The 26437-nt window shown below is 41.0% G+C and overlaps 2 protein-coding genes across 4 annotated transcripts; both read right to left on the bottom strand.

Moving 5' to 3' along the window:
• Positions 1-183: 183 nt before the first annotated feature.
• Positions 184-26437, bottom strand: LOC145492303 (muscle, skeletal receptor tyrosine-protein kinase-like). 3 transcript variants are annotated; one of them, XM_081471725.1, is made up of 13 exons: positions 23960-26437; positions 23126-23497; positions 5338-5592; positions 4865-5131; positions 4254-4547; positions 3789-4100; positions 3509-3547; positions 3296-3415; positions 2286-2307; positions 1556-1595; positions 1058-1316; positions 656-766; positions 184-395 (listed from the first exon to the last, which is right to left on the bottom strand). In XM_081471725.1, the coding sequence occupies exons 1-13, from the start codon at positions 24030-24032 to the stop codon at positions 184-186; spliced, it is 2376 nt and encodes a 791-aa protein (XP_081327851.1). In that variant the 5' UTR covers positions 24033-26437. The 3 variants fall into 3 exon arrangements, with proteins under 3 accessions (XP_081327851.1, XP_081327852.1, XP_081327853.1); XM_081471726.1 differs by having other exon boundaries at positions 23126-23329; XM_081471727.1 differs by lacking the exons at positions 23126-23497; positions 23960-26437 and adding an exon at positions 12674-13202.
• Positions 9152-10609, bottom strand: LOC145492669 (uncharacterized). The gene has a single exon (XM_081472079.1). It carries the CDS (start codon positions 10550-10552, stop codon positions 9152-9154), a length of 1401 nt encoding a protein of 466 aa, XP_081328205.1. The 5' UTR covers positions 10553-10609.

The following is a 26437-nucleotide window of genomic DNA, read 5'->3' as shown; positions in this document are numbered from 1 at the left end:
AGTGCTACTAACGTTACTCCCCGAGGGTAAAACTGCGCAACATAGCAATTGATTTGCTTGTTCAAAGTTGGACTGTTTTGTAGGATAATTGGTCCCACAATAATCTTTCCCTTGAAGTGGGATCTTGCCGAACAAAGGACTTTCCACTGGAATGATCCCTTTTCACCTTTTATTAAAAGTCAATTAACTTGCCATTATTATCGCCTTTCTTGACGACAAGTAAGCCATCCCGTCAGCTATCTGCCATGCAAACCTCATCAACTGCTTTGAAGTTAGGTTGGTTTCCGGCTTTCTATCCGGGTTATTAAAATACGTGTCACTGAGCCCACGACTCTTCCTCAAATAACCCAGCAGATCACCGTACGGCACATACTCAATAAGGACCAGTAATGGATCTAAAATGAAAGAAAATACTACCATCATGTGAAGTAAAAGAACACGATCAATCAATCTATCAGTCAATCAACAATCTCCGTGAACTGCAAAGAATCATACTTTCCCGTTATTAAACTTAATGAATGGAGGAATTAGATAACAAGCTGTGCGAAGTTAAAAACTAACAACAACTAGACGCGATAAATATTCATTGGGCGAGTTGAGTCTGTTTATTGATTTACCTATGCACGTGACATTATTTTAAAAGTATTTTCTTTACCCGACTCAGTAACACATCCCATCAACTTGATCACGTGAGGATGAGGCTTCAGGTTCTTCATCACCTCAAGTTCTGACAGCAGGTCCATCCTGTCGGATTCAGGAGCGTTTTCTAATTGAGGCAAATTAATTGAAAACAAAAATTCAGCAACTTTGAAAATATTAATCCATCTGTCCGTCCATGTTCATCCCTACATCAATCAACTAATCAGTTAATCAATCGATCGATCGATCAATCGATCAATTAATCAACTCTCAGTCAATAAACTAGTCAATCAAACAATCAATCAATCAAATAAAAGATCGATCGGTCAAATAACGTCAATGTTGGAAAAGAAAAAGCCGATCAAAAGAAGATCACAAAAGGTCTTAACGAGAATCTTGAAAGACAAGTATCCATAACCTTTCAACATTTTCACAGCCAATGTTATAGCCTGTTGGTTATCATTGATGTTCTTGACTGTTGCCTTAGCGACTTGAGAGAAAGCCCCCTTTCCGATATTTGTAATGATATCGACTTGCTCTCGATTGATTTTCCAGCTTCTTGTTGAGGGATTAAGAGGCATGTATTCTCCACCACTGTTAGGAATCTCGTAAGTTGCACTGGTAGCATCACTTGTTTCTGTGGACTGAACATCTGCTTCCTGGTGGTCAACAGTGCTCTTGAAAAGAACAGAAAATAAGTCGGCATTTTAACCGATTGAAGCAACTTTATCAACGTGATGGGAGCTGGGGAACATGTGCACAAATGATATGCGGACATTATCGTTTCATTCCTCAGATTGAAAAAGTCATCCCTAAGGTTGTTTCAAGCTGTTGCTGGTGGTATTTTTTCTATTGCATAACGTAATCAAAACGGCTTCTTCCTTGATTCTATACTGTAAGATCTAGAAGGACTTACCATGTGAATGGAATCTGGAATTGAGGACAAGCTTTTAACGCTGGAATTAGAAAACACGAATTTATGTTGAACTCCCTGGAATCAGAAGTGGTGAAAACACTATGGCTAGCTGTTGCTTCCTAAAGCAGTCTTTTATAATGAAATGCTTTTCCTTAGACAGAGAGTAAAAGACGTTTTTTAACAATTATTCCAAGAGCGCTCGTTGGATATGAGATGATAGATAGCCAACGAGCTCGAGGCGCGTTGCACCGAGTTGGCGATATAATCATCTCATAGCCAACAAGCGCGAGTAGAATAATTGTTTTATTAAAAACGCCCCCAAAACATAGAAAACTAAACTAAAATTGAAACAAAAACGCCAAGAAAAATCTCGCGTACGCTCACCATATTCGTAGAGCATGGTATAATGGCTCATAACCCATGATGGCTAGACCACTGAAAACTCTCGAATTGTATTATACAATGATCCAGTTTTAAACAATCATAATTATACCATGTTCTACAAATATGGTAAGTGTACACGTAATTTTTTGGCGCGTTTTTACTCTTATTTTATTTTAGTTTTCTATATTGCTGGGACATTTTTTTATAAAACAATTATTCTACTCGCTTTGATGGATTTGAGATGATTATAGCCAACTCGGAGCTATCTATCAGGTCATAATCAACACGCGCTCGTAGAAGAATTTTTTAAAATTATCCGTAGCTAAGGTGTGGTTGTTATACTCACCGTTTTTCTCGCCTAAGAAATCCTGAAAAACAAAAATTTGTTCTGAGAAAGATAATAAAAAAGGGAAAAAACTGGATAAAAGGTATCTTTCAAATCTTTTTCCATGTCTTTCAGCGCCTTAAAGAATTACTTTAAAAGGGCAAGATACTTAATTTAGCGTTTAAAATGATTACACGTGAGTTAGTAATTGACAAACATTTCAGTTGGGTTTGTGCCCAAGGTATCTCCGTTTCTTTTTCCTGCGCGTGGTGGCATGGGTCGGAGGTATTTTGGCCGTGATATATAAGCCCAGGTAAACAGGTTAGGTGAAGGAGTTAAGGGGAAAAGAGAAGTTAGTTATCAGCGCAATTTGCTTTCAATTAATTGGGAGTTTTTTTCAAAAATGTTTCACCAAATGCTGTCAAGACGGCTTAGTGCTGAGTTCGTACATAACCAGATTTCCGTCACGTTTCTCACACAACAACCACAACCTCTTGAGAGGCAAATGTTAATTTTGGAAACAAAGTCTGGCCATTGTCATTTTCGCCTTTAAAATAGTCGGTTCAGAGAAGCTTGCACTGCGACTATTGGCCTCATTCGTGACTCAAATGAAGAATGGTACACTGCAAAACGGCATTGCCATTAACCAAGAGAAAACGAGCTCAACTATCGCACGGACACAACCTACAGTGGAACCCCGCCTTACGACCACCCCGTTAATACCGAAAGAAAGCTCAGGCACTCATTTTCTTCTTTACAGAACCCCTTTAATACGACCACCCCATTAATACGGCCAGATTTTTGTGGCCCATTGGTGACTGGATTTACGGGGTTCCACTGTACTACAAAATAGCAAATTTTACCCTCTCTTTCAATTTTGAGGTAGAAAGGTGTCCTCAAGGGGGGAGGGGGTCCATGTTCACACGGCCCCTTAGAACTTGCGCCTCTGACGCTCGCAAGGCTTGCCTCGTTCCTGACGAAAGCTTGGTTAGGGCCCTGCAGAGCATGCGTATGGAGTAGATAGAAAGTACCTGGACCTCGACGTATTCTCCAGTGGTTAACACCAGCAACCACTATGATTATCACCAATAGGATTATGACACTGAGATAAACAGCATGAAGAATCTCCAATTCTTTGTCGCACCTAACAACTGTGGGTGATAGCATTTATAATAAAGGTTAGAAATTCAGTGACAGTCTTACCAAAACAACCTTGTCAAACAAATTAGTCTACAGACATGTACCTATTTGATTGTGCGGACTTGTAGTTGACTCTGTGGAGCCTAAAATAAGAAAAAAACGGACCTAAATTAGATCTAGAAGAATGTGACAAAGTTGGAGGAACAGCCGTTGAAGATAACATTAACCATAATTCTCCGAGGTCGTGGCGCTGCAATTTTAAGACCAATGTTAATAAATTGACTGGAGAGTTTTGCTTATTTACTTTAATGAGACAAAAATCAGAAATAAATATCTAGTTAAGTAAATAATCCTTAAAAGAATAAGCATTTTGGCATAACTTACCTCCTAAAACTCTGATCCTCTTTATGTTGTTTTTTTCTTTCAAACTTTCTCCATATTTGTTGGTTGCAGTCACCGCTAAGTCATACCGCTGGCCTTTTCTGAGTGTGACGACGTAAGCATGGATAGAGACATCATAAATGACCTCAAGCTTTCTCCAGTCTCCTACGGTATCGCTTCTTGTAATGTTTCGTATATAAACAGTGTATTGTGTGATGTCCGCACCATTGCTGCTTGGCTTTGTCCATTTTAAGGTCACTTCATCAGTTTGTATCCCTGCAGAGACATCTACAATTTGTGGTGTCTCGGGAATGCCTGATTGATAACAATATTCATAAACGTGTTACCTGTTACATAGTGAATTCCACGAGTTCTTATGTCTATTCTCGGCGATATAATAATCCTAACAAAGGATAACATGGCACTGAATAAGATTATCTTTCGGTTGGTAAGACCTGGACATGTCACCTTTTATCTTTGTGGTGATTGCCTTTTGGACAGCTGCTCCTTCAAAGACCACATTTCTGGCAAACACCTTAACTTTGTACTCGGTCTCTCTCTCCAGATCTCCAACAGTCAGACTTGTTGTCCCAGGGTCAGTAATATTAGCATTCTTTATCTCAGTGCTACCCTTTAGTATGACCACTCGGTATGCTGTGATAGGACTCCCTCCATCCTCAGTTGGTGCAGTCCATTTTACTGTTAGTGAAGTGGCTTGAATGTCTGCAACTGAAGACATGATGACCGGGGATCCTGGTTGTTCTGTATATGAAAAAAAGTAGACAAAACTGCTCCTTTTCACCCAACTGACAGTTTGTCATCTCTTTCAATTTGGAAATGTAGGATGACTCAGGGGCTAAAAGCTACCTTTCTAAATCTTCGAATCTTGCATATTCGAACTTGCATTTTTACATCAAGTTTATAACACATTTCAAACAATTTAAGAAATCAAACCGGCAGCTTTTGTAACTTTCAACAACAATATTTCGTAGTTCATTAGCATATCGTTGAAAAAAAGAAGATCGTTCCTCAGCTACACAAATGGCATTATTCATATTTGTCAATATGCTAGCACATACTTATCTGTAGCACAGTAATTGAAGCGGCGTTTAAAGGATCAAGGCCATTGTAAGCCACACACTTCCATTCACCAAAATCCTGATCATTATTCATCGTAACCTCCACTGTACTTTCTTTAGCTGTGACTGTGTTTAGTTCATTTCCATCAGGTTTGTACCAGGTGAGTGTTGGTGTAGGAACGCCATCTGACACACACTTCAACGTTACTGTCTGACCAGTCCAAGACTTGGCAGCTGATGAACTAACACTTAGTGTTTTCGCTGGATCTGTAAAAAAGATAAGAAAGGAAATAGTTTGAATTTTGCTTCAAGACAGTGGAAAAAAAACAAATGAAATGATCAATAGCAAATCCCTTTCTGATTTGTTCAGCTTGTATTCTACGTCCTAAAACCAACAGAAACTAAACAAAAATTCCGCCTTAGTTTCTTTTGCAAGTAAAACTATGAACTTTTCTCTAGTAATTCAGACTCACAACGAACCACCAAGATCTCTTGGTGAGTTTTTGTTCCTGCTGAGTTGTTAGCTGTACATGTATACAGTCCATCATCTGTCCTCCTTATTTGGTCGAAGTTCAAATACGCTGTTTTCCTCCCAGAACTTTTGGTTTGTCCATTTCGTATCCATGATACTTCAGGGTCTGGTTTTCCAGTCGCTGTACAACTGATATTGACTGAAGATCCCTCAATGTAACTTCCGTTTATTGACGGCGGGCTGATAACAGGCATCTCTGCAATAAGTTGAAATTCTTGAGCAGTGTAAATCAAAGGCTCCTTCGAGCTACCTCATGGTATGTGGTAATTATTCTACGAAGTGCTGTCCTTTGCCTCTTTTGGAACTAAGAAGTGTTCCATTTGTAAGGTGTTTAGTTGAAAAGTGCATCACGTTAATAAGCAGCCATTAGTTGAGCATGTTTATAGAAATAAGGTCTTCATCTAATATACATAACATTTTGACAGGAAACACTGGTAATCCTTTTAGTGTCTTTTTCTCTGTCTGGATTATGAACATCAGCAGTGCAAACATTGTTTTGACAATTTGTGATAATTTCATTAGTTTGCACATCAGCACTGGATGTGTAAGGGTTTTGAACAAACTCACCCCACTCTTCATGGGTTGCGAAGTTATGCCATCTATCCATGCATTTTGCTCTTTTATGCCTTCAGTTTTAAATAATTCACTAGTGTCTACAAGATATTTGGCTGCATTTAATACTTTCTTAGGTCTGACATTCTGAAACTGATAGTGATGCTTGTAACCAAGTCAACTTTTAAGTTTTATTGGAATGGTCTGTGATTCGCTTCTTGACCTTGGGAGACAATGAACAGTCGAATTTACATCACTTGGCACATTGACAATGTTTCCATGAAAAGACAATTGACCACCCCTAGGTAGTTCACGGATTTGCATAAAAGTTATACGAGGTAATATTAGTCGCTCTTCTAGTGATGTGAAATTCAAGACATTAGGCTTATAAGGAAAACTCATCTTATTGGCTTTAGAACAGCGGGATAACCTGCCTTGTTTTAGACCCTTTTTACTGCACGTTAGACAATTGCTTTTTTAGACTTTTTTTAGACTTTTTTTTATTGCAAGTCATGCAGATCCATTCAGTGGCATTGACACTTTTAAAACCAGTAAGACAGGACTCAACAATGTCTAGTGAACATGCCCTATATTTGTTTGGATAACATTTCACTACAGAGCATTTGAACCACAATTGGTCACTGTTGTAAGATAGCTTTAGATAAGGCTCAAGTACTCAACGCAACGTTAAACACTGTCAACACAATGTCCGACATAAGCCAACTCGTATGTTCGCAAGATGTGGGGCGGCCCACGAAAACGTAAGGGACTCCACAGAGGGGTACCCACAAGTTAATATTACAACATCTCCCCTCTAACAGGATTCAATGAGTCTCTGGGGCTTTTTAACTTGTCACCCGGATCTGGTTGTAATAGGTGATCGTTCTGCATTTCTTGGTCCTTCTGCTGATTCCATTGGTTCTGGTGCTGAGTCCTTTATAGAAGGTGATGATGGACATATTGGAGAGTCAGCACACTGGGGACTTGAAGGAGGATCATGCAGCCGTGGTCTCATTGGATGATCATTTGGGACTGAGGTTATCTGCCTTCGATTTCTTCTATAGACACACCCTCGTTCATCCTGTACTAAGTATGATCGTGGCAACACTTCTGCTTCACGCCATTCTCTATCTCTATTTGGCCGAATTCGCACCTTGTCCCCAGCTTCAAGTGGAGGCAGATCTCTACTCTGTTTGTCGTAATTCTTCTTAGAGACAAATTGACGTAGCCGCAACGCTTTCACTACTCTATCAGAATCCACTGCCTGCGGTAATAAGAGACGTCGATGGGTTGGCATCATTGTGCGTGTGCGCCGACTCATCAGCAGCTGTGCAGGTGACACGCCGATATCTTCAAATGGAGTGTTGCGGTACTTCAACAGCCCTTCAAAAGGGTCTTTTTGGTCAGCTGCAGCCTTCTTCAAAATGCGCTTTGTTGTCTGCACTGCTCTCTCCGCTGCACCATTTGATTGGGGGTACTCTGGAGAGCTCGTTGTGTGGGAAAAACCCCACTCTTCAGCAAATTGCTTGAACTCATGAGTGCTGTCGAATAGATTCCTGGTATTGCTGTATTGGGAACCATTATCGCTCACAACCTTATCCGGGACTCCAAACCTTGCAAATATTTTCTTCAGGTTGTTAATGACACAGGTGGCAGTGTTCTGACGCAGTAATTCAATTTCAAAGTATTTTGAATAGAAATCAGTGACCAACAAGTATGTTTGGCCTCCATATTCAAACAAGTCAGTCCCGACTACCTGCCAAGGTAATCCAGGGATGTCATGTGGATGCAATGACTCTCTTTGTTGTCGGTTGCGGAAGGCATTACAAATTGAACAGGAGCTGACTTTGTCTTTGATCTGGGCTGTCATTTAGGGCCAGAAGACGTAATCTCTGGCAAAACTAAGGCTCTTACTTTCTCCCATATGAGCTCCATGGATTTCATCCAGCACCTCAGCCCTCAGTGGTCTTGGGACGACTATTCGGTCTGATTTAAACAGCAATCCATCCTCCACACTCAGCTCTTCCTTAAAACTTCAGTACTCTCTAACAAGCTCATCAACCTGTTCTTTCTCAGACGGCCACCCTTTCAAGACATACTCCATCACTACTCTCGAGATTTCGTCAATGCTGGAGGTCTCCTTAAATCTCTTCAGTGTGCTGCTTTCAAATCCGAGCTCCTCAATAAGATTGATTCCAATTACATCTTCTGGTTCACTGACTGGCTCCGTATCACTGAGAGGTGCTCTGCTAAGACAGTCTGAGATGACTTGCTGTTTTCCAGGGACATATCGCACATCAAGATCATACTTGGTAAGTTTCAATAGCATCCTTTGTAGCCTGAGGGGAGCATCATTCAGAGACTTGCGGAAGATAGACTCTAAGGGTTTGTGATCTGTCTCTACAATTACTCTGCGCCCATATACATAGGTGTGAAATTTCTGTGCGCCCCAGATGATTGCAAGCAGCTCTCTCTCGATGTTTGCATACCTTTTCTCACAGTTAGTTAGTGTTTTGGATCCGAATGCAACCGGCTTGCCGTCCTGTAAGATCACTGCACCAAGGCCTTTACTACTTGCATCTACATTTAGCACGGTTTCCTTGCTGTTGTCAAAATAAGCTAGTGCAGGTGCACTCGTGATGACTGATTTCAGATTGTCGAAGGCCTCTTGTTGTGGCTTTTCCCAAACAAATGCTGCATCTTTTTGGGTAAGTTGCGATATGGGTTCTTGTATGTCAGCCTTGTGCTTGATGAATTTGTCCAGGTAATTCACAGTTCCTAGTATGCGAAGTACACCTTCTTTGTCTTCTAGGGGTGGCATCTCATTAATGGCACTGATCTTCTCTGGATCTGGTTTCAAACCTTCAGATGAGAACAGGTGTCCAACATAACTTACTTCTGGTACTCTAAGCTTCACCTTTTTAGGGTTGAACTTCAATCCTACCTCCCTGCTCTTGTCAAGTACTCTTCTCAATTTGTCATCAACTTCAAGCTGATCTTTACCATGTATCAGGAAATGATCCACTATGATTTCAACAGGAACCCCTTCAAACAGTCTGTCCATCTCCCTTTGGTAGATTTCAGGGGCTGGTGAGATACCAAAAGGGAGTCTTGTAAATCGGTATCGCCCCCACGGTGTGTTAAAAGTCAAGAGCTTGGAACTCTCCTCATCTACGGGGAGTTGCCAGTATCCACTGCATGCATCAAGTGATGTGAAGTGGTACTAAGTGTTCAAGTGGTACTGAAGCATCAGCTTCCAGATGTACTTTGTTTGGAAGTGTGCCGGGTTTGTCACTGAAACAATCTGGGTACTCCCTCAATATTGGGTCCTTCTGGAAGATGGTCTGGTCTCCACGTGCTCTTGGCGTATCCGGCATGGCTGGATTAGGTACTGGTGTATCTATCAGTTGGAGATTCATAAACTGAAGGACTTCTAAATCCAAGCAGGCATCACATCCCAATAAGGGTGTAAAGTTCCCGTCAACAACAAGGTACAACAGGTTCATTTGACGATTCTTGTATTGAGTTTGAAGGCGTACACAGCCTCTTGGATGAATGGGCTTAGTTGCAAGCCAGCCTTTCAAGGGTTGCTGAATCTTTTGGAGAGGTTTTTTGGAGATTTTCTTATACAGATGAAAGGGTATGACGGTAGCCTCTGCACCTGTGTCTGCTTTTACTTCAACATTCTGCCCTTCAATCTTAAGAGTGATAAGGCTCTTTGTTGATTTCCTGGAATCGGAAACACTGTCCAGTTCAATAGATCCAAAATAGGTATGTACCTCCTTATTCATATTCCGAGTGTCTAGGTCTGGTGGACTTTCTTGTTGCACTAAATCAACTTTCGAACCTTCTTTTACATTCCCTGGGCACACTTGGGCAAAATGACCTTCTTTCTTACACTTTAAGCACTGTTTTCCAAATGCGGGACAACGAGATGGTCGAGTAAATGGGTACTTGTAACCACAAAACTTACAAGAACGAGCAGCTGTCTTGTCAGCTTCTTTTGACTTTCTAACAGGCTGAATTCCTAATGAATGCTCAGTTCCAGCACTCGCTTGAATGTTGAACTCGAACTTTTGTAATTCTGAGGCTTCAAAGGTACGACAATAATCATGAGCCTTCTGTAGGGTTAGATCAGGTTTCTGTAGCAGTTCCCATCTCAGGTCATCAGATAATACACCTCCCACAATTCGATCTCTTATTAGCAAATCTCGCAGTTCGCCGAATTCACATGTTAGCGACAACCGTTTCAGTTCGCGGACAAAGTTATCGACTCGCTCTCCCTCTTTCTGGTTACGCTTATTAAACACTAACCTCTCATAAATGACATTCCTTGCTCCCTCACAGAGTGCCTTAAATTTGCTGCAAACATCCGCATAACATTCTTTGTCTTCTCCAGCATTGTAAACAAAATGACTATATTCTTCAATCGCTTCGGGTCCAGCACAGTGAAGTAACATGTTTACCTTCAATTTGTCCGGTTTGTCATCTTTGCTTTTTGCCACAAGATAAATTTCAAACTGCATTAAAAACTTTCTCCAGTTGTCCGCTGCGTTTGCATCGAGCACCAAAGGACCTGGAGTTCTCGTATCTCGCTCAGCCATCGCGGTTTGTAACTCAGCCAAGCCCTGATAAACTCCTTGCAATCTCTAGAAGGTTTTCACTTCTGACACCATGTTGTAAGATAGCTTTAGATAAGGCTCAAATACTCAACGTAACGTTAAACACTGTCAACACAATGTCCGACATAAGCCAACTCACATGTTCGCGAGATGTGGGGCGGCCCACGAAAACGTAAGGGACTCCACAGAGAGGTACCCACAAGTTAATATTACAACAGTCACAACAAGTGCATACATATTCTGGGCCACAATGCAATGTTCGTATAAAACAAATTTATCATAGAAATTACATCGCACTTATTTTCTTGTGGCTGCAACTCATGACTGCTACATGTTAGTTGCGATACACTTGCCAGAGCCTCAGTCTTTTATCTTTTTCTTACCAACTGTTTGGTTATTTCCCTTATGTGTTGCAGGTTTTCTGCTTTTCGTTTTCTGAAGGAGCGCTGCTCAATTTCTCTGACATGTTCTGGGTTCAATGTTGTCCTTTTAGCAGCCTGGTGTTTCTTGTTCCTAGATGTTTCGCCATTAATGTTGCAGCTTTGTACTCGTTTTCGATTCTCATATATTCTAAAGTTACCATCAGCTCTTCTGTCTTTCATGTATTCTCTCATGTATTTTCCTCTGTAAGCTTTACGTTATCAACTGGTTTGTTTTCATCTGCATTTTTTGTTTGTTTGCTGTTGTCTCTTATCTTCATTGTTCTGTTTTCTACTATGGAAACATAATGAAATTCATCTCATTGTAAATGTTTAGGGCATTTGTAACATTCACTGGTTCAACAACAGAAACTGGAGATAAAGTTGGATTTGATTCAGCAATATGAATTGATAAATTAAGACAATTGGCAACAGCTTGAATTATGATAGCATCAGCCCATGTTCCTTGACATGACATTCTTTCCAAATAACCTTGCCAAGAATGCTCAGTTTTACTCTCTATAAATTGTTCAGGGTGATTCACTAAATACTGAATGCCAACACTGCGCACGTAGAAATGACTATTAGGATTTCCATAGAGTTGATGTGATACAGCCCTAAAAAAGCAATCACCACCTCCTCCAACATCAAGTGCAGTTCTGCCTAGCTGAGACAATCTGAATTTTAATAAACAGACAGAATTTGTGGGCGGTATAAAAGGTACTGATTTGCAATACTCATTTGCAGGACCAGGATTTTACTCCACATCTCCACTCAATGATATGATTCTGCTCAAAAAATGATACGTTTTCATTTGGAGCTGCCTTAATTTTCTGAAAATATTACCTTCAGCTATCATACAAAACAAAGGCAAGTTTTTATGCTTTGGAGTCCTTGTTCAAAAAATACACAAGCTTAAACTTTGTCTAATAAAATACTTCTTGAAGAAAATCATGAATTGTGAACTTCTATATCGCTCTAAGAAATGACAACGATGGTATCCACACAACATAGCCTTCAGCTTGGACGATTTCGGGACATTAATTTCTTTATGTATAATTTCACCGACATTTTTTTTTTTTTTTTTTTTGCCATTAGAGAATCTGGTAACCATTTTGTAAGAAATTCTGGCGGGTTCTCTTTCACGTGTCATTCTAAACTGAGGATGGGAGACAATGGTACTGTAGCTCTAGAATTCCGTACATTCACATTTTTTTCTGCATTTCTGTACTGACAATTACTTGCAATTGACAACTGAACTGGTATATTATTTTGATTTTCAAACTGCTCGGGTATTGTAGGATTACCTTCGATAATCATTTGCTCCTGACCTTGGTATATTTTAGGTGGCATTCAGGTAACAGATCATCTGTTTGGCATTTGTTTGTTGTTTGATATTTTGTATTTGTTACGGTATTTGTTATTTGGCGTATAATTTATTGTATTTAGCATTTGTTTGGCAGCTGTGTTCAATCGCTATAGCTTATCACAGTTGTGGCATTTAAGTCCCAGCAAGAAGGAACTTGACCAAAGCTTCATCGATGTGCTTTGTCATGTGACATTTTCCGAACAGCTTCCTGGCGAATTGCGAAATATTAAAAGCGCATTTAATTTTAAATCATACGTCCTGCGAGTGTTTTTTAGAAAATTCAAAATGCAATACAGTAGAAGGAGGGCAGCTTACCTTTTACCCCAGACCATAAAGCATTCATTCCGAATAGTTCGTTTTGTGCATTCTATTCCTCGTCGTCCAAATGTATCTTGGAGACATCGTAACTTTTAAGACTTTAAAACCCATTTCTTTCGACTCGAGCTTTCTTGAGCACATTTCCTGTTCGTTTGTGAGGTCTTCAAAAATGTATTTTGATCAAAGATGGAGCGAAAGGAAGGAAAACTCGCCTTGACTATTTTTGAGTCGGGCTCGACACAACAGACGCCATATTGTAAACATGTACTGCCACCTTTGTCCCACCCCCTCCCCCCACATATATGAACATAAAAGAATGAGACGACTTTGTGGACAAAATCAAACCTAGTATAGGGGACAGGGGGAAACGTGTGTAATTCATGCTTAATGTGGAGTTAATGCATAAATTAATTGTCTAACGAGAATGGAGTGACGAATCCAACCATCACTATACCTCATGGTATTACCATGAGGTAAAAATGGATAGCAAAATGTTTCCTATTGCCTACCATAAGGCAAGAAATACATTTGTAGCTACCATTGCGCACGTTCTGCGGACCTGTGTATGACGTAACGTGTTTGCTTCACGTGTTATGAAGCATGTCGGTCGTTCTTTGATTTGCGATCCGCCATGTTGTTGTTTTTGAAGAACATTGAACATTTGTACTTGGAACGAAACAGTCGGTATGGGTTGCATTCGTATAATTTCGCTCTTTTGGTTCCCGTACTTAGTTAGTTCCTTTTGATGTCTGTAGAAAACCTGGACTAGATGAACCTAAATCGCTAAAATTGGGCTGATCGAAATGCTTGTCGCAGTACTTTAGCTCATGGATCTTTGGATTTACAAGTGGATTTATTAAAGTTAAACTAAAGGTTCTGAGTTTTCGACGTTTATTTACATGTAACATAATACGTAGCACCTAGGTTTCGAAACAGTTTTCGACTACTTCGTTTTAATATTGGAAATTTGGTGGAATTGTGGAACACGAACTTCGAATCGATTTGTCTTTACGGAACAGGATGTCGGAAGAGCAACCTTCGCCACAAGAAGCAAATGGAAAACTTAGATACCGCAGTGGATGGTACGAGCGGCGAAACTGAAATGGAAGAAAGGAGAAGCATAAGGGTTAGACAAGCTAGTGTCGTGCGAGACAGGGAAGGCGACTTAAACGAAAAAAAACTTGCTCTTCAAAAATCACGTGCCGGCCATATTGGAAATTTGACCAAGGTTCATAATGAAATTTTTCACCTCATGGAAAGTGGTGCAAGTGTTGAAGATGTGTCAAGGAAGCGTATGAAATTTGATGAAGCTTGGCGTAAATTTGTGGACGCCCACGAAAGTTATTTAGAATTACTGGATAGTCCTACGGACGCCCTTGTTTTGGAAAAGGCGCAGGCGATCTACGACGAACAGCTGAAACGAAAGCTCGACCTGGACTTCGACGTGCGATTATGGCACAAGGACAGAGAACCCGAACGAGGAGAATATCATAGTATGTTTTCTGGCGAAACGCGAGGGAGCGGACGTAGTGGGGTTTCCAGATCGAGTTCAAGGTTGTCAACGGTGTCGAGAAAGAAGGAAAAGCTGGCTCTAGCACAACTGAATCTTCGGCAGCTGAAAATTAGACAACAGTTGGATGAACAACAGCATGCAATAAGAGAAAAGCAGGAAAAAGAAGAGCAGGAAATCCGAAGAAAAAGAGAGTTGCTGGAAGCTGAGATGGAGGCCGAGAGGGCAGCGGTTTCACTTCAAGTTTACGAAGAAATTGATGAATTACAAAAAAAAACCGTTCTTGGAGTACCTGGAGCCTGCTTTACGAGAGAATGAAGTCCCAGACAGCACGTCAAAGCTCAGTGCAAATGACCAATTAGCTGTACTCTTAGAAAACGCAACCATGGTAACTTCAGCTCTGTCAAATGAGACACCGGCATTCTCTGGTGGTGTTGGACAGGTAGAGTTAATTGTTCCTGTTTCTGTGGAGCCAACCACCTCTATTTCGACGTCGACTGTGACATTATCAAATTCTTTGGCTGGAAACATGCCGACTATGCCTACACCCATGGTATTGAAACCACAGCATCCGTCTCCCCATCTCAGGTCAAGTAAGAGTTCTTCGCCCCTTATTCATCCTCTGTTGCAAAAAACTGAACCCAAGCAGACATCCCCTGGGCAATGTGTTACAGAATCTTGGTCCTCTTCTTGGCAGATGCCTCGACCCTCTATGCCGCAGGATGTGAAAGTAGAAACCACAAATCAGCAGTTTGATAGCGGTGGAGAAATGGTAAAAGTACTGGGACAGGTGGTTTCCTCGCCTAAAGTTGAGTACCATCGGTTTGATGGTGATCCACTAAAGTATGTCACCTTTATGCACAATTTCGAAACCTACTTGGAAAAGGATAACCCTGATGAGTCCAGGAGATTGCAGCTTCTTATACAACACTGCACAGGAAAGGCAAGGGAGGCTATTGAGAGTTGCTCAAATCTATCCAATGATGGCTACCGAGTGGCAAAACAGACCTTACGCGAGAACTTTGGAAAACCACATGTGATAGCAGAGGCTCATGTTAAGAAGTTGTTGAACCTACCTTGTTTGAAGAATGTTGATGGTCCTTCCCTACTGAAATTTAACAGGCACTTGGACACTGCAGATCGAACTTTGACTGGCATGGGTGCTGAATATGTGTCCGATTTGAATCACTTGAACACTTTGCGAGAGCTTGCAAAGAAGTTGCCAATGTTCTTAAGAGGAAGGTGGACTGAGTGTGCTGGAAAGATTATTGGGCTCGACCGCAGACCTAAGTTTCAAGATTTTGTAACATTTGTCAAAGAAAGGGCAAAGTTGGTGGACAACGAGTTCGGTCGAGACATGGTCCTTGGGTCTTTAAAGGAGACACCTGCTAGAAGAAATAGAGTGAATCAAAGTGGAAACTTCCCAGGTCTGTCATCATTTGTTGATGGAACTGGACCAACCAATCAGAGTGACAATGTTAGAGGACCAAACTTTGTGGACGCAAGGGCGGCCTGTCTGGTTTGCTCAAAGCAGCATGACATCTGGAAGTGCAGTAAATTCAAAGGTCTGAAGAGAGTTGTGCGGAGTGGTGGACTTTGTAATAAGTGCCTGGTAAAGGGACATATTTCTAAGGAGTGCCCGAAAGTGAATTTTAAGTGTCAAAAACCTGGCTGTGGAGGCAATCACCTCACCCTTATGCACCGTCCGACTGCCAGGATTGGAAGAGACCTCAGCAGTGGAAGCAGTCAAAGAGACAATGTAAGTCAGAACGGCAACGATGGAACCAGTGTTAGTGCAGAGCAACAATTGCCACCAGTGTCTTCTGGGTCTCGTGATGTTACTGGGGCCGGTAATGGTAATGGAATCGCTGTGGCAGCTACTGGAGCTGGAGAGACAAGAGTGTGTCTCGGAATTATTCCTGTCAAGGTTCAAGGGAAGAGCAACAATCAGATCATTGAAACATACGCCCTCCTGGACAATGGCTCAGAGGTGACATTATGTCATGAACAGTTAGTTAGCAAACTTGAGTTGAACAGTGAAAGGTTGAGTTTTACGTTGACTGGAATAACTGGTTCAACGCACATGGAGAGTCACGTTGTAAATTTGACTGTTATGTCTATGGATGAGTCCATCGTGGTAGAGTTGCCGAGTGTGAGAACAGTAGCTCAGATGCCCATATCTAGAAGTTGTATTCCCAGGAAAGGAGATCTTGCTCGTTGGCCGCATTTGCAAGGCATTGACAACCCTGCAGTAAGAGAAACAGAAGTTTTGCTGTTGATTGGTCTAAAGGAAAAACCCAGTCTTTTTCTTCCAATAGAGTTTAAAGTAGGTGGAATTGATGAGCCAATAGCCATTCGATACAGTCTGGGATGGACGGTGATGGGTCCAATGGGTGAGTGCAAAGAAGATGAACATTGCTCTGTGAACTTCCTCCAAGGTACACATGACATGAATTTGGACAGTTGCCTGTTGAATGAGAATTTTCCCACTAACGAAATTGGCCAAACAGAAGTGAAGCTCAAAACTACAATGAGGTCGGAGAGTGTTGGCAGTGGGATGCACAGGGCACCCATTGAGAAGCTGGAGCAGCAAGCTGTCGTAAATCTCCCTCTATCAAAGGAAGAACATGTTGAGTGTGACATTGACAATGAAACCCTGCAACAACGACTCGAATGACTTTGGAAGACTGATTTTGGAGACTCAGTGGTTGGAACGAAGGTCTCACCTTCAGTTGAAGACAACATGGCCTTGAACAAAATGGAGGAATCCTTGCAAAGAGTTGGCAGTCATTTCCAAGTTGCCCTACCGTGGCGGCCAGGATCTCCCCATCTAACAAACAATAAACCCATGGCAGAACAAAGATTACAACTTCTAAAGAAGCGGCTCCTTAAAGATGAAGATCTCCTTGCGAAGTACCAAACAACAATGCAAGAGTACATAGTTAAAGGACATGCTCGGAAAGTCCCAAAAGAAGAATTTAATTTGAAAGAGCAACCAGTCTGGTACCTTCCACGTCATCCGGTGACACACCCACTGAAACCGGGAAAGGTTAGAGTAGTTTTTGATTGTGCAGCAAAGTATTGTGGAACTTCCTTGAATCAGCAGTTACTGCAAGGTCCTGATTTGACAAATCCGCTGGTGGGGGTGTTGATCAGATTTCGCCAGGAACCAGTAGCGATGGCAGCCGATATAGAAGCCATGTTCCACCAAGTTTATGTTGACCCTCAAGATTGTGATGCATTGAGGTTTCTTTGGTGGCCTGATGAGGACTTGCAAAAAGAACCAGAAGAATACCGCATGGTGAAACACCTCTTTGGTGCGACTTCGTCGCCTAGCTGTGCCAATTTCTGCCTACAGAAGACGGCGTCAACATACCGAGAAGAATTCAACCCTGACACGATTCAAACTGTGATGAGAAATATGTACGTTGATGACCTGATGAAATCAGTCTCTTCACCTGAAACTGCAATAAAGTTATCAACACAGTCGAGAGAGCTGCTGATGAAAGGAGGGTTTAGATTGACCAAGTAGTTAAGCAACTACCGAAATGTGCTAGTTGAGATTCCAGAGCATGAAAGAGCAAGTTCAGTGGTTAACCTAGACATAGAAGACCTACCGACTACTTGTACCCTTGGCTTAAAATGGAATGTGGGAGCTGATAAATTCATTTGGGATGTATCAACCAAGTTTCAACACCTTGTGGAGACGAAGCCAGTGACCAGACGTGGAATTCTTTCAATTGTGAGTTCATTGTTTGATCCACTTGGATTCATTGCCCCTTACATTATGAAAGCGAAGCTACTGCTACAAGACCTCTGCCGAAAGAAATTGGGCTGGGACACTGCAATCGCAGAACAGGATAAAGTTCAGTGGTTCCGCTGGCTTGAAGATCTTCCAAAGTTGGAAAACCTGCAAGTTGATCGATGCTTCAAACCGAAGAACTTTGCCAAGATTAAGAATGCTCAGCTGCACATTTTGTCAGATGGATCACGTGTGGGGTACGGGGCAGTAGCCTATTTACGCCTTGTTGATGTCTTTGACCGAATTCATTGCAGCTTTGTTATGGGGAAAGCTCGCTTGGCTCCCATTCATGAAATCACGATACCGAGGTTGGAGTTAACTGCTGCAGTCATATCTGTGAAGCTGAGTGAAATAATCAGAGAAGAGTTGGGGATTGAAACAGATCATGTGAATTACTGGACCGACTCCACCACAGTGCTAAAATGCATCAACAATGACTCTAAGCGGTTCCACACCTTTGACTCCAATCGCCTCACCGTAATTCGCAATGGCTCATCTGTTTCAGACTGGAGGTACATCAATCGAGATGACAATCCGGCAGGTGATGCATCGAAAGGGTTACGGCTTGAAGAAATGGCAAAAAACAACTGGTGGTTGAATGGCCCCACATTCCTTTGGAAAGAAGAAGACTGCTGGCCCACAATGATTGAAGTCCCTCAATTGAAGGACAGTGATGCTGAAGTAAGAAAGGAGAGTAGAATCTATGTTACCACAGTTGCACAATATCCCTTGGATAGTTTGATCCATCACTACTCTTCCTGGTGGAAATTGAAGAGGGCATTTGCATGGCTGTTACGCTACAAGCAGTTTCTACGAAGCAAATTTTGTAAGAAGAAAGAAGATGCTGCCCCTAATGTCATCTGTTCTTCTGGAGAAACAGCACTTAGAATTGGAAACCTAATGGTAATAGAGCTTCAGAAAGCCGAAGAGGAAATAATTCGATGGGTGCAGAAGTTGTCATTCCCAGGTGCGTACAGAGCACTTGCCAATATACTGCCTGGTTCTAGTGAACGGCGGGTCAAGAGGGCCATACAGAAAGAGGGATCCTCAATTTTCAGGTTGAATCCGAAGTTGAGAAATGGTTTGTTGTCAGTTGGCGGGAGACTGGAGAATGCTCCGATAGATGAAGATTTGAAGCATCCGTTTATCCTTCCCAGTCACCATCATGTCACAGAGCTGCTTATCCAGTATCACCACAGCAAAGTGGGCCACCTCGGTCAAGAAAGCGTCCTCTCATCCCTTAGGGAAAGGTTCTGGATTGTGAAAGGACGTTCTGCAGTGCGTCGCATGTTGAAGAAATGTCTCGATTGCCAGAGGAGGAATGCGCCTACTGGAGAGCAGTTCATGGCCAAGTTGCCACAAGATAGAGTTACTCCACATGAACCTCCCTTCACATATGTCGGTGTGGACTATTTTGGGCCTATAGAGGTGAAGCAAGGAAGAAGTCGAGTTAAACGTTGGGGTTGCCTATTTACATGTTTAACTGTCCGTGCCGTACACGTGGAAGTCGCACATAGCCTGGATTCAGACTCCATGATTAACGCACTGAGGAGATTCATTAACCTCCGAGGATGCCCTAAAGAGATTCGAAGTGACTGTGGCTCGAACTTTACCAAAGCAGATAAGGAACTAAAGGATGCCGCCGATGAGTGGAATCAGCAAAAGATTAGTGGGTTTTGTGCACAAAGAGGCATCGAATGGATCTTTAATCCCCCTGGAGCGAGCCACATGGGGGGCCCATGGGAGAGGATGATAAGGTCTGTACGCAAACTCCTGAGGGCTCTTTTGAAGGAACAGGTGGTTTGCGATGAAGTGCTGTCAACTATACTAACAGAAGCAACTAACATCCTGAACAGTAGGCCGTTAACACGAAACGGTGATGACCCGATGGATGAAGAGCCCCTTACACCGAATCATCTCTTGCAGCTGCGACCATGCGTTAGCGTGCCCCCTGGTATCCTTGAAAAGGAGGATCTGCATTGCAGACGACAGTGGAGACAAGCGCAGTATTTGGCAAACCTATTCTGGAAACAGTGGATTAAAGAAGATCTTCCCACTCTTCAAGAACGGAAGAAATGGAATGAACCGAAGGAAAACCTCAAAGTTGATGACCTTGTTTTACTTGCAGATGAGCACTATCCTAGAGGTCAATGGCCATTGGCGCGAGTTGTGGAGGTCTTCAAAGGCGAAGATGGATACGTGCGCTCTGCAAAGGTGATAACAAGTTGCACTGTCATGACGCGTGCAAAACGTCAAAGAGAAAGAGAAATCAAAGTGACAAGAACTGTTCTCACGCGACCAATCACCAAGTTGTGTCGTCTTGAAATGTCAAGTCCTCAAAACATTAAGTGACGTTAGGAACATTTCGTTCAAATATGATGCATTTGACATGCCTGCTGGGTCTTATAAAGTTGCGCTTAACATGGATAGAACCTGGTCGATCACTTGGTCGTGAGTAGGCAACAATAAGGGGACACCCCACTTTAGTGACATTCAAGCTGTGTTTTATCGATGAACAAAAGGCTGCGTTTTACCTATACGTACTATAGGACGTTTAAGTTCACAATGGTAGCTGTTTAGTATGTAAATGAAACTATTTCTAGAAAGTTCATTTAGTGGCCGGTGTAGCTACCATTGCGCACGTTGTGCGGACCTGTGTATGACGTAACGTGTTTGCTTCACGTGTTATGAAGCATGTGGGTTGTTCTTTGATTTGCGATCCGCCATGTTGTTGTTTTTGAAGAACATTGGACATTTGTACTTGGAACGAAACAGTCGGTATGGGTTGCATTCGTATAATTTCGCTCTTTTGGTTCCTGTACTTAGTTAGTTCCTTTTGATGTCTGTAGAAAACCTGGACTAGATGAACCTAAATCGCTAAAATTGGGCTGATCGAAATGCTTGTCGCAGTACTTTAGCTCGTGGATGTTTGGATTTACAAGTGGATTTATTAAAGTTAAACTAAAGGTTCTGAGTTTTCGACGTTTATTTACATGCAACATAAAACGTAGCACCTAGGCTTCGTAACAAAATTTGCCAAATCAAGTAAAACTAATTTATTAAATTCCCCTCACGCTCTGTTCAAACCAACCATATCATGCACCCAGATTAATTCAAAGCCAGATCTGTCATCACCGCCGTATTATCCGTATCAAGCCAATCAAACATTGTAACACATCAATGACATTAATCTAAATTGTCCTTTTACTCTACTCACTGTCCAGAAAAATCAAAGGTCCACTCCTGAAGATGGTATACAGAAAACTAAAGGTTGGTTTCCATAAAATCGCTAGGGGCGTTACGATCGCTGAAGAAATGTTCAGGGATTGTTGCAATCTTATGGAAGCAACTCTTCAGCGATAGCGATCGTCGTGATTTTTACAGACCAGCAAATGATCCCGGGACCGCAAATAATCCCAGAACCAGAAATGATTACATTTGGTGTTTAATTAACCACATGGAGACACTTCTTACTCTTCTTACGTACGTGCGAATTTCAGAGATTATGAAACATTTGTCATTAATTAACTTTACTGAAAATAGATTATCCTTCACCATTCGGTCTCCCAAAATAATATTAGATAATAATGATAATACAGTGTGTTTTGCGATGATTGCTTAACAGAGTCCGATCAGCGCAAAAAGAAAAGGCTAAACAAAACTGATAAAGGGATTAGACTCCGAACATATTGGACCAAGACTGACTTAGTTGTACGGCCAAGATCGATTAAGAACAAAACACGACGTTTCAAAATTCATCTTTCTTTTTGTTCGAACTTGCAAGCGTCTGCACAACCATTCTGCTTGAATAAAGTTAAATATTATTGTCTTCTCTCGATGCAACTAACTTGTTCGTTGTTACTAATAAAAAGATATATCGAGAAAAAAAGTCATTTTTCTTTATCGTGGGGATATTGTATTTACAAAGATCTATTTCAGTTATTGTTTTTTGGCTGGACTATTAAATTTTATTAAGCGTTTTAGTTCATCAGTCGGTTCATATTTGGGCGCTACAATGATTCAAGTAACCGAAAATATATAGAGAGGATATTACTGGGCAGCAATTTTCAACCAATGCTCATTCTGAAAAGCTTAACGCCTTTGGTTTTGAAAGCGAAGCAAATGTCAACGTCACTAGAAATACTTTTCAGAAACGAATCAAGCTGTTCGTTGAAATATTTCCAAGATACTGTATTTCGAGAGTTGAGTATAATATCTTATATTAATTTGGCGAAAAGTTCTTGTTATCTAATCTATCATCACCTGGTCTAGTAGTTCAGCATTCCATTTTCAAAGTTGGAAACGGAGGCACGTGCTCATTCAAATTTAAAGCTTTAGTGCGCCCGCTTTTCTGATGCAAGAAGAAGCTCAACTAAACTTAGAAATGACCCTGGCCTTTGGATGAAAGATCTGGCATAGCCCAGCGGAAACCTTTCGAAAAATAGTAACGGGAGTTAGGCAGTAGTCCTGTATTTCTGTTTCGTGACAAGGTGCGCGTGAAAATAGGCTTCTTTCGATGTATTAAAATTCAGCTCAATGGCGAGGCCTAGAGGCACAGAGAGGATAAATGACTGATAAACATGCTCATTTAATTTCCTTTGTTTGTGTCCTCTAGGCCTCGTTCCCAAGCTGAATTTTAATTTATTGAAAACAGTCTATTCATCTGCATGCTTAGATACCTGGTTCATGCAGACAAAACTCAAAGAAATGTATCGGAGCTAAAGAGATTTATTTTACGCATATAAAGCAAAGTGTTGGGTAAATGTGAAAAGCTTATAAAACCAAGCTATCTTTGTACTTACCTTAGCTCTTGGCGGCGGATTTAAGATATATGACTTAAAAAAATTCAACGACTAAAATACTCCCCAAAGTAACACTAAGTTGTCAATTTCGCCCGGCATACTGAGAGTCACGTACGAGTTATTCCGCGACGATTCCCAAAACGCTTTTATCACACAACAAAAACATGATTTCAATCTTAAAACAATTAATTCTTCGTCATACTAAAGTTTAAGCGTATATTCTGCTCGTTGCGCGCTCGCGTGATCAGTCGACGCCGAAAAGAACTTTACTCAAGGACTGGGCCTGTCTCTTGGCCCAATTAATATAGGAAGGAAATATACTTTTGTTTACTTACCGACAACAATCAGTTGAACCGTATCATAAACTAATTGTCCATCAAGAATTTCCGGTGAAAGTTTGCAAGCATAGAACCTTTCATCTCCTTTCGCTATTGAGTTCAGTGTGAAAGTGGCCTGTCCAGGGCTGCTTCCATCCCAGTCTCCACTCACACGTCCACTGTATGGAGGTTTCTTTACGGTAGTGATTATTTGGAGCCTGTCTATGGAAATCAGAACATCTTTAATGCTAACAGCACGATCGTGTTTTGTTCCCCACTCAACTCTGTCTATCTTTCCTCCCTGAAAAGCCCAAGTGAAGTTAACAGACGATCCAAGGACTCCAGTCAATTTGTTTCCATTAAAGGGCGAGTTAAATTGTAGTCCACACGCTGCACAAAGCAAAATAATTCTCGATGTTTGTTAGTGTCTCACAATGCATATAAACCATTAGAAATCAAATTAAAACTATACAAACCATTGATAAGCGTACACGTTGAATTTCTAAGGACTTGTAGTGTCTTTTTATATTTGAACTGTGCAAATGTTTTGGAAAATGAAATGAAATTAAGAAGTAAGAAAGGTAAAATCGTGTTTGAACCTAGTGGCCTAAAAGGGCGACGTATACATGCAGTCTCCGCTTTGACTGATTTAGGGGAACGCGTCAGTACAGTAGCTGAGCAATCCGAAAAGGTCCATGAACATGCATGCCTTCATCCAATTCTTCCAATATGCTTCTATTACCCTCGTTTTTGATTAGTTTAACGCAACTTGTCTACGCTTATCACTAAAATCATTCGAAATACATTACATGCAACAAACAGATATCAAATAGCCTGAATCACTGAAACTACCTACATGCGGAAGTATCGAAAACAGGATAAAATATAAGGCACAGCTTGACAAAACAACGCTTTCCGCCATCATCTGCCCGTAGAAAACTTTCAATTCTTTTGAATGCTTTGTTGTTGCTACTCAAGAAACGAAAGAAAGTTGTTTGTAACCGCTAAATAACAAATCCTCTTACGTCGCCATGTTTAATCAGTGCAATGCAATCACCTCACGCATAACGCTAAACCTATTGAGTCACGCAATACGGTTGTAATCCTTATTATGGTATGAGTCACGGATTTAGAAAACTATTTTCCTTTTGAACATCGTGTCATTATTTAGGGCAATTTATACATTATTTGACCAAGTAAGAAATTATAAACAGGCAATCATAAGTTGCAGTTCAACTTCCTTTCCAAACGAAAATTTTCTTTGGAAGTCGATTGAACAGAATAAGGGCAATGCTTGACGCATTGAGGAAGACCGGGTTGCTACTTTGCTCACTTGATGGAATTGTTTCAATATGTTTTGCTGTTATTATTTACAAAAGAAAGAGAGAAATGTGCTTTTAACGTTATGGGAAATACTGTTGTCATAACGATAGAAACCTCTAACTGATCATAACCCGCTTCAAAGTATTTATGTTGAAAACAAGTTTTTATAGCTACTCGACTGAGGCAAAAGGCTAAAGTAACGCCAAAAAAAATGTTTTACATGTTCGTTGAACTTGTGGCCCCGGAGAACCTTCGCTCGCTGAGCTATTTCCCCGCAAAACAGCCTTTTACTCAATGATATGGTGGAGAATGCTTTATTCCTCTGAGCTTCATTTACCTTCATCGTATAGCATGAGCAGGCAACGAAAAAACATCTGCTCTGATATTAAAAGAGCATTGCATGATTAACTGTCTCAAGAAATAAGTCCGAGATTTAAAGTAATTTTTTGCCTTACGCTGGTTTAAAGCCTGAAAGTTTTATAAACCCATGGTTGCATATTTTGAAGCCTGACTTCTCCTTCAATAGTATGCTCAAGCTTAACATTGTATGCTAATGAGGCAAAAGGGAACACCGACGTCAGTACAAAACTCCCATATTTTGTAGGTCAGTAAAGAGGAAAGCATCTACCAATTGTTTTGTTCAATTTGAACCAATTATTTCTGTTATCGCGTCATTAGGAGCAACATATTAGGGTGCAAAAAACTCATTTAAAGTGTTTAAAATTACAAACAAACATTAGGCGAGCGCAAAGACAAGCTAAGGGGAAGGGGAATAGTATGTTAAACTTGGAATATAGGTCATCTAGAACAAAATCACATTTTGGTGCATCTCGCTGTACATGTATATGCTCCATACAAATTCCTCATAAACAATAGCGTATTAAATGAAATAAAATCTCTTCTCTTTGAATGTGTATTGCATTAGTGGCTATACATTAGTTAAATTTTTTCATTATATTAATTAGTGGTTGGCCATTACATTCGTGGGTGATACAAACGTACAAAGGGCCTTTTATTTCAAAACTTGACAGCATATATTTTTATTATGAGCACGAAACTAAAAAATAGCTTTTCCTTACTTCGACTTCGAGCCCAAGTCTCTCTACTGTAGCGTCAGTAACAACACAAGAAGAGTACACGATACTGTATTTACTTACGGACATATAAACTCCAATTAGTGAATCCAATACAAAAGTTCTACAAGCCTCTAAAATTGTTCGATCGTAATTGCATTCGCGGGAATAACCAGCTGACGTCCATAAAGCGAAAATTGCATTTCGTTATTAAGCAGATAAATCCAATGATCCCTTAGATGATGGTGTCAACTGGTGCGTCAAAGGAACCCAAGAATCCACTCTGGGGAAGGATTCTTCGGTTCCTTTGATGCACCATGATCCGAGTGATCTTGGATTAATCTGTTTAGAAAACAAACGTGAAATCCGTTTCTGGATTTAAGAATCCATTCCTGGATTTTTCTAAAGAAAGGCACCCAAAATGTACTTTAGATCTACAGGTTTTGTCCTCTCGGTTAATAAGCTGCTGTTAGCTTTTAAAAGGTCCTCTTAAATTCGAATTCGCAGTCTTCAAAGTACACATACCAGGACAAGCTCTCGGGTTTTGAAATATGGCTGCTTCTTTTCATCAGTGCTGAGCAGTGTACAGAACTGGCTGTTCAGCTTTGCTGTTACTTGTCTGTGCACGTGTCAGGATGGATACAGCTTCCAAGGAGACTGTTTCTTCACATAGCAATATTACATTGTAATGATGAGTTATATATAAACAATAGCCTCCTTTTGGCGCGAAAATATGCTCGGATATTCGTCCGCGGACATTATTTGTTCCGAGAAGCGAACAGTTTTCCGAGAGCGTAGCTCGAGGAAAACTGTGAGCTTTGAGGAACAGGTAATGTCCAGGGACAAATATCCAAGCATATTTTCAAAGTCAAATGGAGGCTATTGTGTTTATTATCCTTCAAATATTTTTCGCAACACGCGCAGTTTCGAAAAC

The sequence above is a fragment of the Orbicella franksi genome, chromosome 7 (assembly GCF_964199315.1).
Source record: "Orbicella franksi chromosome 7, jaOrbFran1.1, whole genome shotgun sequence".
NCBI classification, from domain to species: Eukaryota; Metazoa; Cnidaria; class Anthozoa; order Scleractinia; family Merulinidae; genus Orbicella; species Orbicella franksi.
This window is presented reverse-complemented; position numbering and strand designations above follow the sequence as displayed.

Bases quoted from the DNA above. Each gene is read 5' to 3' on its own strand.
- LOC145492669 (XM_081472079.1), bottom strand. From the start codon at position 10,552: ATGGCTGAGCGAGATACGAGAACTCCAGGTCCTTTGGTGCTCGATGCA.
- LOC145492303 (XM_081471725.1), bottom strand. From the start codon at position 24,032: ATGATGGCGGAAAGCGTTGTTTTGTCAAGCTGTGCCTTATATTTTATC. The intron at 3,416-3,508 runs GTACATGTCTGT...TATCACCCACAG, and splicing joins AAGTCCGCACAATCAAATAG to TTGTTAGGTGCGACAAAGAA. The intron at 2,308-3,295 runs GTACTTTCTATC...TTTGTTTTTCAG, and splicing joins GAGAATACGTCGAGGTCCAG to GATTTCTTAGGCGAGAAAAA.